At 40.0% G+C, this 15,806-nt stretch overlaps 1 protein-coding gene across 11 annotated transcripts in view; it reads left to right on the top strand.

Moving 5' to 3' along the window:
• The window catches only part of nrcama (neuronal cell adhesion molecule a), a 55,645-nt gene that overhangs the window by 35,540 nt on the left and 4,299 nt on the right, over positions 1–15,806 (top strand). The window contains exons 3-31 of one of the 11 annotated variants that reach the window (XM_081603850.1): positions 190–371; positions 674–691; positions 1,089–1,194; positions 2,132–2,325; positions 2,411–2,533; positions 2,623–2,793; positions 3,715–3,826; positions 4,027–4,211; positions 4,664–4,795; positions 4,949–5,092; positions 5,194–5,305; positions 5,475–5,641; positions 5,730–5,877; positions 5,954–6,078; positions 6,568–6,597; positions 7,120–7,221; positions 7,580–7,777; positions 7,878–7,948; positions 8,039–8,264; positions 8,344–8,459; positions 8,582–8,789; positions 8,895–9,023; positions 9,114–9,290; positions 9,479–9,511; positions 10,539–10,604; positions 11,511–11,633; positions 11,738–11,893; positions 13,278–13,409; positions 13,499–13,577. In XM_081603850.1, the coding sequence (XP_081459976.1) occupies positions 278–371; positions 674–691; positions 1,089–1,194; positions 2,132–2,325; positions 2,411–2,533; positions 2,623–2,793; positions 3,715–3,826; positions 4,027–4,211; positions 4,664–4,795; positions 4,949–5,092; positions 5,194–5,305; positions 5,475–5,641; positions 5,730–5,877; positions 5,954–6,078; positions 6,568–6,597; positions 7,120–7,221; positions 7,580–7,777; positions 7,878–7,948; positions 8,039–8,264; positions 8,344–8,459; positions 8,582–8,789; positions 8,895–9,023; positions 9,114–9,290; positions 9,479–9,511; positions 10,539–10,604; positions 11,511–11,633; positions 11,738–11,893; positions 13,278–13,409; positions 13,499–13,577 (3,677 nt within the window). In that variant the 5' untranslated portion in view covers positions 190–277. The remainder of the gene's footprint in view (positions 1–189; positions 372–673; positions 692–1,088; positions 1,195–2,131; positions 2,326–2,410; positions 2,534–2,622; positions 2,794–3,714; positions 3,827–4,026; positions 4,212–4,663; positions 4,796–4,948; positions 5,093–5,193; positions 5,306–5,474; positions 5,642–5,729; positions 5,878–5,953; positions 6,079–6,567; positions 6,598–7,119; positions 7,222–7,579; positions 7,778–7,877; positions 7,949–8,038; positions 8,265–8,343; positions 8,460–8,581; positions 8,790–8,894; positions 9,024–9,113; positions 9,291–9,478; positions 9,512–10,538; positions 10,605–11,510; positions 11,634–11,737; positions 11,894–13,277; positions 13,410–13,498; positions 13,578–15,806) is intronic. The other 10 variants (XM_081603851.1, XM_081603853.1, XM_081603854.1 and 7 more) reach the window with 10 other exon arrangements.

Genomic DNA, 15,806 nt, shown 5'->3' with positions numbered 1-15,806 from the left:
ACCGGAATCCTTTTATATTTAAACTCTGTTATTTTTGGTCATGTGCTATGTTATGTGCAAACCACATATTCACTGTTATTCAGACCGTGAGATGATGTTACACTTTCTTTACTATATAAAATGAAACAGAGAAAATATCTGTTAAATAAAGTTAATTTTTACAAATGTATGTTTTTCTAACCTTTGTAGAGTCGATCCTTCTTCACCAGCTGGTCACTCTTCTGCTACTGTTAACCCTGGAGGGAAGATCATCATTCGGGCTCTGACTTACACAAACATGGACAAGAAACAAAAATGGACTCCAGGTCTTGAAGCCGTATTATTGATATTGCTGAGTCACATGACTGCAGGGCTTGAAGTTCCTCTTGATCGTAAGTATCACTCACAATACTATATAATTTGCAACCGATGCGCCGTGGTGTTTCTCTTCTGTAAACTGATATTCAGTGTTTGTGAAAAGCCGCTTCTTGCATTTATTCCACCTTCTTCCACCAAAAATGCAAGCTACACGTGGGAAAGCTGATTACGCTGGCTCTATCAAACGCTAAAAAAACAAAAAAATTGTCTTTCAACTTAATCTGCTGCTTGTTCCTTGCGAGACATCTGAAGAAACTCTAACACCTCTCCTCAATATTCTATTACCGTTGTATGGCATGTCATGGGGGACAAAAAGCTAAAGTGCTGGAAGGATGTAAGTTGCCTAAAAAATAGCCTTGGCTTGTTGTGTGCAGTTTTTGACTTTCAAATGTATTGATTTCCTCTTTGTGTGGCTTGGGTAACAATGTGCATGGAGTTGTTTTGTTTTGTTTTGTTTGTTTGCCTTTTTGCCCAACCCCATAACTCTACTGAGCACCTTGCTTGGCTTTGGAGTGTTGCTTGAAGTATAATTTTGAACTTAAACAATGGTAAGTCGTTTACTCAGGAGAGAGATTGCTGCTTATGTCCTTGTTTGCTCCACAAATCCTGTTGAGTTTGGCTAAGCATGCGTGTTGCTTGAATAGTTCATCTCCTCGTTTATGCAAAGTATCTCTACATTGAATTCAGTGCTGACGTGTGTGTGAAATACTCTTCTACGGGTGTCTCGCCAGTGCCTCAACCCCCCACCATAACTCTGCAATCCCCAAAGGATTATATCTTTGACCCACGGGAGAATATCGTCATTCACTGCGAGGCCAAAGGGAAGCCTCATCCCAGGTGAGACGGTAACTTCAAAACACTTATTGAATGATTTAATGCCGCCGCCTTGCTCGCCCCCCGCTAAATTACAGCCACCGCTTCCGAGGGCAACTTAACCTGGAGGCAAGTGGAGAAGATAAATTGCCATAGCAACCGTCGTCTTGGAGATCAGGCGGTTAAGAAACACACCCGAAAGAGTGGATTAGCTGCCGCTCTGATTTTGCCACCAGTCGTTGGATTAGAATCAGGGCAAACTGAATCAAAGACTTTACTGAATTTGAAACATGACAAATCCCATCAACATTTTATTAATTTACCAATGCACGCCTGTCCACCTAAACTTGACTGATTGGGCAGGGAGAGCATAAATTAGAAGCAGACATCCGCAACTTATGCAGGAGTATCTGTTGACAGAACGTTATTTTAACATGCAGTCAACCAAATGGGGCATTATGGAAGATTGGCAAGGAAAAAAAAAAATCAATTGTCAAAAATGCTAGAAGAAACCCCCCTTTAAAGTTGGTTACAAACTTTGTAGGGAACACAGTGAGAATATATGAAGATGAGTCCAAAACTGAGCTTTTCACTCAAAATATAAAACCTCTGTTTGTGAGGCAGAACATTATTACTGCAACACAACCATCCTCAAGCTCAAACATGGCTCTTGTATTTGAAGATGGATGAAAATGATCTGAGATAAGAGTTTTATTGTAACATTGGCGAGCAATAAAACCATTTCTTTGTGTACAATTAAAATTAAGATGTTTTTGAAATGACTAACACTAAAAGTTGGACGAAAGTGGTTTGTTCTTCACTAAGCGCCAAAGCTGACATCAAAACATTAGTCGTTTTACGTATTTCTTAAATGACCTGCATTATTTCTTTTTTTATTTATTTATTTATTTTATTTGCTTCTATCCCGCTAAGCTACATTGTTTACTCTTGTCATCTGTAGCTTTTCATGGACAAGGAACGGCACCAACTTTGATGTGGAGAAGGACTCCAAAGTCCTGATGAAGCCCGGTTCAGGAACGCTGGTCATTGATATCAGTGGAGAAAAGGCTGATGCCTACGAGGGAACATACCAGTGTACAGCTAGCAATGAGCACGGCAAAGCTCTGTCCAACACCATTATGATCAGGCAGTCCAGTAAGACACCTCAATAAATAATATTCAGTTATTCCTAACTGTCTGTGTTTTTAAAACGCCCTCGTTTGGTCACCGTGACTCGCAGGGTCCCCCTTGTGGTCAAAGGAGAAAAATGAAGCGATTTTGGTGCAGAAGGGGGTTTCTCTCGTGCTTCCGTGTCGACCCCCGGCTGGCCTGCCTCCTCCTGTCATTTTTTGGATGGATAACAGTGAGTCGCTTGAACGTACAATTTGCTGCAGCTCTTGTAAAAGAATACCGACGCATTAATCACACCCGACATGCCGTTTCCTCCCTCAGACTTCCAGAAGCTGCCGCTGAATAAGCGCGTGTCCCAGGCCCTGAACGGAGACCTGTACTTTTCCAACGTTCTCCCAGAAGACACCCGGAGCGATTACATCTGCTACGCTCGCTTTCCATACACGCAGACCATCCAGCAGAAGCAGCCCATCTCTGTCGTAGTGCTCAACAGTAAGTCCAGGCAGTGAAAGTTTGTTTAGTCTGTGTAAGTCGAGATGTGAATGCCACCGTTTCAGTGCCTTTGCAAGAAGCATTTGTACACCTTGAACTTACCGACATTTTTGTCATATTACCATCTCAAACTTCAACGGATTTTATGCAGTACAATACACATGCTGACTGTGTTATCAAATTAGTTATCCTCTAAGAGAAGCTCGTTGGATGAGCACAGTACTCTTTTGAAAGTTCTATTTCACAATAAACATCCGTAAGATACCAAGGCATTGCAATGTTCATTTTAAAGTGAGGGGAATGTGGGAAAAGTTCAAAGGGTGTGGCTTGTTTTGCGAAGCGCTGCAGGTTCTCTCCATGTAATCCTGGATGTATTTGATAATGCAGTGCACATCTCTCGGTGTCACAACGGTTCCAGCGCAGCACTTAAAAAAATGTTATTGAAGGAGAAAGTAAACATCAACTTTATACTTCCTGGTATTGCCTGGTTATCATGTTTCTTTTGTCATATTCCAGTAGAAACAATGAATGAGACTTTGGCTGCTTATAATATGACTGATTTCTATAGTGGTGAGTGCTGTTGGTGTATTCCCAGTGTGAACCCTGCCCTGTTTTTACCCCCTGGCATAAACATGCTCCTTTTAACTTGGCCTCAACACACTCCCTGTGTATGAAGAGTATATTAAAGAATAAATACAGATGTATAAAACATGTGTCTTTCTTTTATTTTGGTACAATACATTATTTTCTGTCCCATCTTATTACATTTAGAAAATAGTTTGACTGTTTGACTAATTGTCATAAATATCCCTTCCTGACTTCTCATCTCCACATACTAAGCTTCTCTTATAAATGTCGGCGTCTAAGCTAGCTGCTGCTCTGGCTTGACTCTGATTCCCACTTGTTTCCTCATGTGATCAGGCAATCCAGAGGGGGAGCGTCGCCCCGGTTTCAAGTTGCCGAGCGGCAGCACGAGCAACAAGATGGTTCTGAGAGGAGAGACTCTCCAGCTGGAATGCATTGCTGAGGGATTGTAAGTTGGCTTTTTTTTTGTTTTGAATTCATGTTTTGAACTTCTTCCAACATTTTGTCACATTAAAACCACTGAATTCAGCATGTTTTGTTGGGATTTTATATGATGAACCAACACAAAGTGGTGCATACAACATAAATTGCAAAAAAAAAAAAAACAAAACTGTCTCATGAAGTCGATCTTTGTGTTTTCTGCGACAGACCCACTCCTGACATTTCATGGCAGAAGGATGCAGGGAAGCTGCCGAGTGGCAGGGCGTTCTTTTCCAACTTCAACAAAACGCTGAAGATTTCCGACGTGAATGAAGACGATGCTGGCGAATACCGCTGCACGGCGACCAACAAGCTGGGCTCTGCACATCACCTGATTAAAGTCACCATTAAAGGTCTGAAGATCGGCAAAGATTTTTATGTACTGTTGTCTCTTCATCAATTTTGAAATACTTAACAATGCTTAATCATTTATTTGGGGAGAAAATTACCCAAACCATCCTAGCCTAGGTGTGAATACAAAATCTTGTTGTATTTACTCTTGTTAAGTTTGCTTAGTTATCTGCAACATTTACGTTTGAGAAAAATAGCAAAAACATCATGGTTATAAAGATTTTTGAGTATTGCTTAATGCGCTACTGTGCTTGATTTAAATAAGACGTACAATCCAAATAAATTCACCAAAATCTGCTGATTACATACTTTTAATTGGAGTGGAGTTCAGTGTAAAAAAAAAAAAAAAGTATTTTGCTTGTCAGCTTCCTCTAATGTCATCATATAAACATGTAAAGACAAGGGAGTCATGTTCTCAGTAATCTAATTGTGTGTTTTTATTCTCCCTCCCCAGCTGCTCCTTTCTGGATCAGTGCTCCCAGGAACCTGATACTGGCTCCGAATGAGACCGGCATCCTAACCTGCCGTGTTAATGGAAATCCCAAGCCAAAAATTAATTGGTTTGTCAATGGACGTCCAATACAGGGTAAAAAAAAAACAGACTAGTATCTGTTCACTGTAATATACACTACGATAAAACAAGATACAAATTCCGTCAAATGCTGCATTGCAGTTACCTGAAGTGCCAGAAAACTGTGTGTCGGAAAGACAAAAATATCTCTCTTTTTATTTGCCCTAGATGTTTATGAAGAAAATGGCCCAAAGATAGAGGAGGACACCGTGATTCTCAGCAACGTGCAGTCGGGAAGCAGTGCCGTCTTCCAGTGCAATGCATCCAATGAGTTTGGTTACTTGATGGCTAATGCGTTTGTCAATGTGCTGGGTAAGCTTTAAAGTCATCTAGCCGTTAGCGTACCTTAACATACGCAGACGTGCACGTGAGCGATGAAATCCAGCAGCAATGTCTATCTGTGCGCTCAACAGCCGAAGCACCAAGAGTCCTGACTCTGCCAAACCAAGTGTACCGAGTCATCATGAACCACCCGGCGCTGCTCGACTGCGCCTCCTTCGGCTCACCAATACCAACCATCGCATGGTAGGAGTTCGAAACCCAAACCAAGTCGGTCACTGTTCCATTTTGTCGTTTTCTTACTCTGGTCCCATCCGCAGACATTATTAACAGACTTGACAGATGTCTGCTGCTACTTTCTTCTGTTTCCCGAAACCACGATAACGAAAATGTCCTTTTCAATTTCTCAATACAGGTTTAAAGACGGTCAGACCAGCATAAAGGACGGCGACTCCTATGTGATCCATGAGAACGGCACGCTGGAAATCAACGTGGCCCAGCCTCTACACAGTGGGAAGTACACCTGCACCGCCACCAATAACCTAGGATTTAAAGAGAATGATGTGTTCCTGGAAGTTAAAGGTCAGTAAGAGATAGAAAAATTGCTTTAATGATTCTGTTTATAGTCACGGTTCTAGCTGTAAATGTTGAATATTGTTCTGTGCTCCAGAACCCACTCGCATCCTCACCCAGCCGACGTACAAGAAGGTGCAGAGAGGAATGAGTGCTCTGTTTGAGTGTAAAGTCAAACACGACCAGTCCCTTTTGCCCACCATGACATGGCTGAAAGACAATGGCGAGCTACCAGACGATCAGAGGTACAGCAGACCTTCAGATAAAAACACGACAGTGACGATAATGACACTAAAACGTCTTCATCGGTGATGCACGCAGGTTTGAGGTGGGCGATGAGAGTCTGATCATCAGAGATGTGACGGATGATGACGCAGGCACGTACACCTGCATCACAAACACCATTCTGGATCAGGACTCTGCGAGTGCTACACTGACTGTAGTTGGTGCGTTGACACATTTTTTGGCTTTAAACGTGCTATTCTCTGACGCATAAAACATGTACATTTTTAATGCCTTTTCGCTATCCTACGTTAATTAAAAAAACATTGCAAACATTGACGATTGGTGATTTGCGCAAAGTGGCTGACCACCCAGGGCAGCAGGGCCTTGAGGGTGACTTAAGCACCTGGGGGGTGGGGAAGGTTGGTGGAGGGAAATCACACGTAATCTGATTTATTGCTGACATGTTGTGTCAATTTGGACTGGATCATAGCCCAGGACTTCATTTAAGCAAGAACAATCACTTATTGTACATTATAATCTGTCTTTAGACTCCATGAATTCAAATGACTGTCCTCCTCTTTTATCTTTGCCGATTCTGTGATAACCTAATGCTTCAGTCGTGTTTTTTCCTGCCTTTTCTTGCATTTCAAAAATATTTTAATACTAACAGCTTATCTTCTTTCACTTTCCTCTATTTTCCTTGCTATCAGAGGCAACTCCTCCTCCACCAGTTGTGTTAGGTAAACATAGAGCTTTCATTCAGTCCATCCGGCCCTTTTTGTCGTGTCCTGCATTTACATTTTTGGCATTTCAGTTTCTTCTCCATGTCCACGGTTCTTGGATGAAGCCGTTTTCACATTCTCTCTTGTCAGAACTGTGGGTGTGTGTGCAAGCATCATTGATTGATTTTTTTTTTCCTTCATTCAGTTCAGCAATGAGGTCTAATGAGCTAAAAGTGGAAAAACCTGTGTAGGAGATATACAGTTTCAAACAAACGGTGAAAACAATTTCACCGAAAACTTGGCAAACTTACACGAACGTGTTAGTGATTTGCAAGTCATCATGAAATGAATGTAGGAAAAAAACAACATACATTCCACCGAAAGGCTCATGCTGAATTTTAATGATTTGCTTTTGTCATCATAACAGTGCATTAAATATGTCCTTTTAAACTCAAACATGTTTATAAAGACATGTTTTTAACAACAAAAAGCCTACCGGCGGGGCGTCGAGCACTAGCTTTACTCTGACTGGTTTTACAGCAAAGCCGGACCCTCCGACTGACCTGGAGCTCACCGACCAGATGGAGAGAAGTGTTCAGCTCACCTGGATCCCTAGAGATGAAAACAACAGTCCAATACAGAGTACGAAATATTGATTGGTTCATTCATTCATTTTTGCACTTTACTATTGTTCGGTGTCAGATTTGAACTGGTAACAAATGAAAAAAACGTAAATTCCCTGTGTGAACCTCTCTTTACACTGTTTCTTATGTTGCCACTTCTACAAAACATTTTTTTGCATGAGTCAAAACATGAAGAAATTTACCCCAGGTATGATACCCCAGGTTGTGATGATCTCATTGGACATGCCAACATGATTATTCCTATGCCATCAAATTGCAGTGCAGAAACTCTGTAGTCAAATTGGCATTTTAGAATCAAGGCCCTTACTTTTCCAATCTGTATGGTCTCAGTAACATTGCACATTTTTCTTTTCTAGACTTTTTGATTGAATACATGGATCTACTCCACCAGCCAGGAGTTTGGGTCAACCTCACAGAAGTTTCTGGTACCACCACCACGGCCCAGCTACAGCTCTCTCCGTACGTCTACTACACGTTCAGAGTGCTGGCTCGGAATGACGTCGGCTACAGCGACCCCAGTGAGCCCTCGGCACAGTACAGGACCAACCCTTCAGGTAGCAAAGACTTTTCACAAATTACTTATCGAGTAGTTCATGTTTAAGGTTCCCAGATGTACAGATAAAAAGCTGTGCATTGTTATTTGATTTTCCTCAGCTCCGGATGAAAATCCAACAAATGTGGAAGGAGCAGGAACCCAGTCTGACAACTTGGTCATCTCTTGGAAGGTATGAAGGATTTGATTTTGTTTGGTTAGATTTAAAACAGTTTTCCTCTGCCTGTTGGTCAGTAGACTCTTTAACATTTGTCTTGTGTAGCCCCTCACAGGATTTCAGTCAAACGGTCCGGGACTGCAGTACAAGGTGCAGTGGAGACAAAAGGACGTGGAAGACGACTGGACCTCGAAGAACGTTCTCAACGATTCCCAGCTCATTGTTTCTGGAACACCAACCTATGTGGCCTATGAAATTAAAGTTCAGGCCTTCAACAACTACGGCAACGCGCCTGAAGCCACAGTTGTGACAGGATACTCGGGAGAAGACAGTGAGTGAATTTTGTGGATGTTTCCATTGAAGTCATTTTCTATGCTGATGACTAACACTGGTGTCTCTCTACTTGGCAGAGCCTTTGTCTTCTCCTGGTAGCGTCCAGGTCACTGTTCCCAACAGCACACTGGCAGAAGTTCAGTGGGAACCAGTATCAAACCCCTCTGTCCGAGGTGAACTGCAAGGATACAGGGTACTTTTTTTTTTTCTTGGACCGATTTGCTTTGAAATCATGACTTTAGTTTCTCAAATAAGCCAGAACATTTGGTGACCAGGCTTTAAAATAGCGCTTATGTCCTTGTGTCTTTTATCTAGGTGTACTACCGTCGGGTGCGAGGCCAGCAAGACCAACAGGAAGAAGCAGACGAGCAGGAGCAAATTTTAACTTTCAGCGGCAACCGCAGTGAGGGAATGCTGCCAGGGCTTCAGCCTTACAGCGTCTACGACCTCTTCATCAAGGTGTTCAATAACAAAGGAGAAGGACCTCCCAGCCCCAAAAAGACCTTTGAAACCCCCGAAGGAGGTGTGTGTATATAAGGTTTAGCAATGTCCTCTGAAAAGTTGACTTTCATTCCAGAGATTTCTAACACATAATAAATCCTGACTGTGGCTTTACTTTGTATTTCAGTTCCAGATCTTCCTTCTTTTCTGAGAGTGACTGACCACGGTTTGGACACTCTTACGCTAAAGTGGGGCCCACCTTTGAGCAACAATGGACGCCTTACAGGATACACTCTCAAATACCACCCCGGTAGGGGTAACCAGACAACTTAATTACTCGTTTTCTCTTCTGCTTTTACGTAGTCGTTCATTTCCCATCACTGACTTCTTTCTGCTTCCTGAACAGTTAACACCACAAGTGAACTGGGACCAGTCAAGGAAGTGACCTTTCCAGCCAACGTGACCACCATCACACTGACCAGCCTGAACACAAGCATGCTCTATAAGTTTTACTTGAAGGCTCGGACAAGAAAAGGCCCCGGCCCTGAAATCACAGAAGAGGCGTCGACAGCCATGGATACAGGTATGGCCCCGTGTGTTTTCGGTTTTTATCTTGAAGTGATTCACACCGAAATTCTGACAGAAAGGTCAGTATCTTACATCAGCAGGGGTTAAAAATGCCTTTAAAACTGACAACCATGAGGAGGCTCTTCTTTATCCCCCACTTAATGTCTTACAGGCCTGTCTTTGTCTTTCCTTTTCTCTTTTAAGCTCTTATTCAGCCCACTATACAGCCAGGCAAAGGTAACATGTTTGCATGACACGTTTTTTTTTTGTTTGTTTTTGTTTCCATTAGAAAACCAAAACAAACCCTAGGAAGTCATATTTAATAGTTATATTTAGAGTTAATCCTAGATATTTACAAGTTAAATTGACACATTACCTTTTTTTTCCTCATTATGTGACTTAAAATCAGGCAAGAAGTTTCCTGTTTCAGGTCATTTATGATAACCACAATTATTTCTATGTCCTAAATATCAATAACTTGTTTGATCATTTATCCTTATAGATAATATTTTGGAGGCATTTGGCACCTTCAGACATTTGGAAGCCCTATCCAAGGATAAATCAGACTTATGGAGGTTCGCGAATCTCTTCCTGGTGCCTTTGCTGATTTCTTTTCTTTTCTCTATAATATCCAACAAGGAAGCAACACAACATACCTACTGGTCCGCCTCTAATTAGCTCGTATGTTAAACCTTTCAGAAGCTTACAAAGCCATAAAATCATCATTTGAGCCTCCAAACAAGATTAATGGTGTAGTAATTATAGTGTATGTTAATTTCTGACTTTGAAGAAAGACAAAAATAATTATCTGTAAGGATTTTGGTAATCCTTGACGAGCTGGAACAGGAAACATTCAAATCTGATTCAATGTCACACTGAGAAAAACAAAGTTATGCATGTTAATGAGCTGTATGTATTTATCTCACCTTTATGCACACTGCCTTGTTGCTTTGCTTGCAATCTCTATCTGTATAATCTAACTCTATAACGTATTTCCTTCGCCTTGTTACCCTCTGCTACCTGTTGTCTTTGATCTGCTGCATAAGAGATTTTAGTCGAGCCCAGTTTGTTTGCACGCCTGTCTTGTTGTAATTCAGATCTGGCTTATTTCGGTCTGGACACAGCGATCAATTCAGTGTTTGATCGAGTTCTGAATTACAAAGCTCAGAGGTAGCACAGAATATCTGATCTCTGTTTCTCAGTATGTTGCCTTTTGTCACGTGCTCTGTATGTGTGTTGTCTTACTCTTTCCGTGTCCTTTCAGGCCCCACAGAGCCCCCTCACCCAACCTCCCCCATCACTCTGTCTCTACATCCCCCGCTTCACAAGGGTACAAGCACTTCCCATGTCTACCCTGGCTTACACTGAGTGCTGCAAAAATGGTTCCCCTTAAAAGTAGACCCCGAAAGGACCTATGAAGTCATTTATTTATTGAAGAGAGATGTTTTTTTGTTTGTTTTTTTAGATATACATTGGGGAAACTAATCTTTGCTGATCAACATTAATTTCTGGACATATATTCTGACTTTTCTTTTATATTTTATTTATTTTTGTTATCTTACTGCAAGTTCTTGGTCGTTAAAATGGTCACACTACCGTCGACTCCATCATCCAAGCACAAACTCTGATGTGTTTTAGGATTCCATGCGTTAGGCTAATACAAAGAAGCGCATAATATGATGCAGAATTAAACAATGCACGGTTTTTGAGAATTTTCTAGAATGTTAAAATATTTTTTAAGTAGAAATTTTTTTTTAATTATTATTTTAAAAACAACTCTGCTTTGATTAGATGACTGATAGTTTTTTTTTTTTTTAACAAATGACAAATTTTTGCATGGTTTCTAAATGATGTGGTATTGAGCTATGGTACTCCAGGGTAACAATAGTCTTTACAAGGAATTGTCATTTTTGCAACAACTACCATATTTATTTTCTGCTTTGTCACAGAAGCAGTTAGAAAAAACAAGGACAAAAAAAATAGTACTGTTTTCTTGTCTTCTAAATTACTTTGTAGGCTTAATTTTGAAATTGTGCAAAAATGATTGTGCGAACTTCATGTGCATGAATACACTGACTTTTGACTCTTTAGTAGCAATTAAAATTTTATTTTGTAGGTTTTTTTTTTTTTTTTTTTTTAAATATACAGTAACTTGATCATAATGAAAAAAATTCTAAGCTGAAATTTCTGTTTCATATTTAAGTAAGAACATCTGTTTTCTCTTTTGTCTGCCCAGTGCCTTCTGCTGGGCCTGTGTTCGGAACGGTTAACGCATCTGTGTCAGAGGAAGGCCCAGTGATCAGTTGGGAATACTTTGGACACAATAAAATTTTATTTGTGGAATATGTTGTAGAAAACAGTAAGGGATCTCCTTGCTTCCTCCATTTTCCATATGTCTGTGCATACAGCTCTTCCAAACGTTGTCCGATTCTAATCCCTCTCCATGCGCTGCACCACTTCCAGGTGATGATGAGTGGAAAAGGGAGTCAGTAAACGGTACACATTCGCATACTATAAAAGGCCTAAAGCCGGGGACGTCCTATTCTGTGCGCGTGGTAGCTAGAGATGGCGCCGGCCCGGCGGTCCACAAGACCAAAGAAGTGTCGGTCACAGTGCCAGGTGAGGCGGCGTGCCTCGGGGTGCAAGGCTGCCTTTTGTGTTTAATTTAAGTCAGCTTTCTGTTGTTTTCAGTCACCAGGCGTAGACTGTTGCAGTCAACCGTGAATGTAGTCGTTTTGTAGCTGTCGTCATTTTCATTTCACCTGCTCGTCACGCCATGTTTCATATTTTGTTCTTTTTTTCTAAAATAGTTGATTTCTTGAAAAGATCTTGTTTGTCAGAAAGATTTTATTGAGAATTTGGGAGGAGTTTGTGTCCAATCAGACCTACCTTCGATGGTGTTTTACTCAATAGTTGTGATGCACGTATAATCCGAAAGCAACTCTTACAGGAATAAACTCAAATCTTTAAAGACGAGAACAAGTGAGGGAATCTGAACTGTGCTGTGTTCAAATCTTTAAATCTTCTCTCTGGACTCGTATAATATCCAGAAAAGAAAAACATTTTTTTTTTTACTCAATAAAAAAATTATGAAAGACATGTTAGCACAATAAATAAACTTCAAGAAAAAAAGAACAAAGCAAAATAAATGTTGCATGTGACATTAATAATTACTCTAATATCATCTTTTTCTGTTGTTTGTGTTCTATTCTCTTGGTCATTTTACTTAATGTCTCAAAAATAACTGCATGTTGATCCATCTTCGAATTTTCATTTCAAAGTTTGAAGTCTCTGTTAACTTTAGTTTTGGACTCCATGACAAGAACCACCCAAACATTTAAGTTTCACCATTAATGTAAAGAGATGCACCAAGTTTTGTGGCAGATTTCTGATCTCCACCTAAATCAGGACTTAATGGGGTTTTTCGTTTTTGTTTTGTTCCATTCTCACAATGTGAGCAGTCAATAAATATTTGTAAGAGTGAGCAGGTAGGATTACTAACCATAACAATTTTCTTTATTTGTATGTTAATGGAAATTATGGATCTTTAGCTTAACTTTCAACTTTTATAAGTCCATCAGGTTCAATAACAGAGAGTCAAAACAGTTGCTTCCTTTTTATTTGAGGATATTTTTTATGTGAAAACAGTCTCTTCTTATCAATTTCTCTTTTTGTGCTTTTTCAGACTTAATTTTAAACACCTCACTGCTACAGAAAATAGCTAAGTTTTGAGCGTGGTAGGTAACAGCTTCCACATCAAATCGCGTTTGTAGTGCATCTTTGTTTCCTAATGTGCCAATAGGAAAGATTTCATACTTTTAATGTTCTAGCCAGACAGTCGTTGGCTAGAACAACGACTGTTGTTCTAACAAGCTAAGTCGGCCGTTTTCAGATCTCCCACCCATTTACTGGTGCATCTCTTCAAATGTACTCAGCCGGTTGTTCTCACTCTTTCCATTTGTTCTTTTTCCCCCTTCCTGTCTCTCTCCGTCTTTTCCTCCAGCTGTCCCCAACCGGCAGGTAGACATCGCCACGCAGGGCTGGTTCATCGGGCTGATGTGCGCCATCGCTCTCCTGATCTTGGTGCTTCTCATCGTATGCTTCATCAAAAGAAACAAAGGTGGCAAATATCCAGGTAAAGCACAGCTGGCACCAGTAAACTGCATAACTGCCTTGAATGGAAGAGAGTGCGTATTTAAAAGGCTCTCATTGTGTTGTCTGCAGTTAAAGAGAAAGAAGATGCTCATCAAGACCCAGAGATCCAACCTATGAAGGAGGATGATGGAACATTCGGGGAGTACAGGTGAGGGAAAACACCCTCTACAATAGATTAATAGTAAGAAAAGAAATACATGTGTGTTCTTTCTTTTTTTTATTTACTTTATGTATGTAAAACATGTCGTCAGGTTACAGAGACACTCCCCTTCACCCGGCTCCATTTTCAAACGCTCCATCGAGGCAAGGCAAAATTCAGAACATGTTTTGTTTTAGCAACTCACCTTTTCATTGGCCGTCTAATTGACCCTGTAATCCTGAAAAGGTTTTAATTAATCCACAGTACTTTAGCTTTAAGCAATATACAGTCATGTGCACTAACTAGTTCTAAAATGTTGTAACAAATGCATTATTAGTTGTTGGGGTTTTTTTTCTCAATGAGATCATCTTGATTTAGCAGATGTAATTAAGAACCTTGACCTAATAATGACATTATTACCTAATAATGACATTATTAGGTCAAGGTATATTTTGGAATTTAGAAATATATTAAATGAGCTTTGTTTGTTTGATTTCGACTTTCCATTTGCATGCTTACTTTACAAAGATGCAAATGGAAACTTGCATCTTTGTAGGTTTTCATCTTTGTGAGATATATATATATATACATATACATTTTCTGTGGCCAAAAACTAATGAATTATCCACAAAGTGCTGTTTATGTAAATTTGCGTTTTTATCTTTCTTCTCTGTGGGATTTAGGTCAATGGAGAGGTAAGACATGCAATAAAACCAGCATGCACCTAACGCAACCCTCGGTTGCTTTTAAAGCGCTTTCTAACTTTAGTGGATTAATCTGTGGGGACAGGCAGCATCAGCGCAGACCCTGTTTACACCTGGCATTACGGTGACAGTCTTGTTCATTTATATAGCATTTAATAACTTGAATGGTATAGTCAGGAAATCAGACGTTGCTGTCTTTTAAAGCTGTCTTGGTACTTGTTAGTAGTTTTTATTTGTTTTTTGCAATGGATATGTATACATCTGTTCAAAAGCTTTTATATAAATGTATCTATTTTTTGTAGTTCCATAATGTCACCCTGATGCGTATATCTGCTGTTACCATCGACTAGTCGCTCTTCAAAATGGGAAAGACAAGCTTTTACACCATTGGATCCTCATTAGTTGTAACATGTTTACTTGCCTAAATTTGAAGAGAGCGGTCCAAGAATGTGCAGCACAGAAGATCGTTATATTTCCTGCTTTATTTCAAACCATCTGTCATGTTGTGTCAATAATCAGTTATCAGCTTCTCTACATTTTAAAAAGATACTTAAAAGTTCAGTTAATACCATGTGTAACTGGGTCTGTATTACCTTAGTAAATGGTCTAACACAAAAAGAGTTGCTTTTATTTACCCTACCTTCATAATTTTAACAAATAAATACTGCTTTGTTGATTGTAAACAGTCGGTAAAGAAAAAAAATCTAAAGGCGGAGTTGATATTATCCTTGAAAAGCTTGCATTAAAAAAAAGGATTAAATTAAGGAGTTCTTACTGAAATGCAGCATCAAAATAGACATTCTGTTTGCATTTTGGACTGCTGCATGTTACCTGCTGGCATATTGACTAAGATAGTTCTTATTCAGGTACTCTGCAACAAGTCAAACAGCACGCACTTGACAGACTTCCTCCCATTAGTGCACAGGCTTCAAGCATCAAAGCACTAACGCTATACATGATACTGTTATGTAGCTGAGCTGCTCCACTGTACAAGTACAGGAACATAAAATGTAATATGAACAACTTACAGTTTGTTTTTTTTGTGCAGTAAATGTTGACTTAATTAATTTGTGTAGTTGTAATTAGGCATGGGCCGGTATAATAGACAGCTAGACAAACAGAGTATTGAAATCAGGTGATGTTTGGTGATGGAATCCTCTCTCCATTTGTATCTTGCCTTCAGCAGGCTGTTTAATTAAACTTGCTTTCTAACTTTTGCATGTTGTTGCCAGTATTTGTTAAAAATGTGCTGAAAATGGTGAAAAATTACATTCCATAAACATTAGATGAAAGTTTATGGAAATTCCTTTCCCTCGGCCGACTGTCAGTCTGCAGCAACCACCTTATGCCACAAAATCAATGTAATGGAAGGTTCTAGAAAGTCATTGTTTAAAACAGAAACCTATCTTGCATATTGAAAACTGGCCCATGCCTAATAGTTGTAGATGTAAAATTTGGCATCAAGAAATGCCACCATGTCCTTGTGGCGCTTGTGCAGTGGAAAAGCTGTAGAATGTGAATGTGTTTGAAGAGC

This window comes from Poecilia reticulata, chromosome 23 (assembly GCF_904066995.2).
Source record: "Poecilia reticulata chromosome 23, P_reticulata-male-v2, whole genome shotgun sequence".
Taxonomy (NCBI): Eukaryota; Metazoa; Chordata; class Actinopteri; order Cyprinodontiformes; family Poeciliidae; genus Poecilia; species Poecilia reticulata.
The sequence above is the reverse complement of the archived record's forward strand: the minus strand, read 5'-3'. Positions and strand labels throughout refer to the sequence as shown.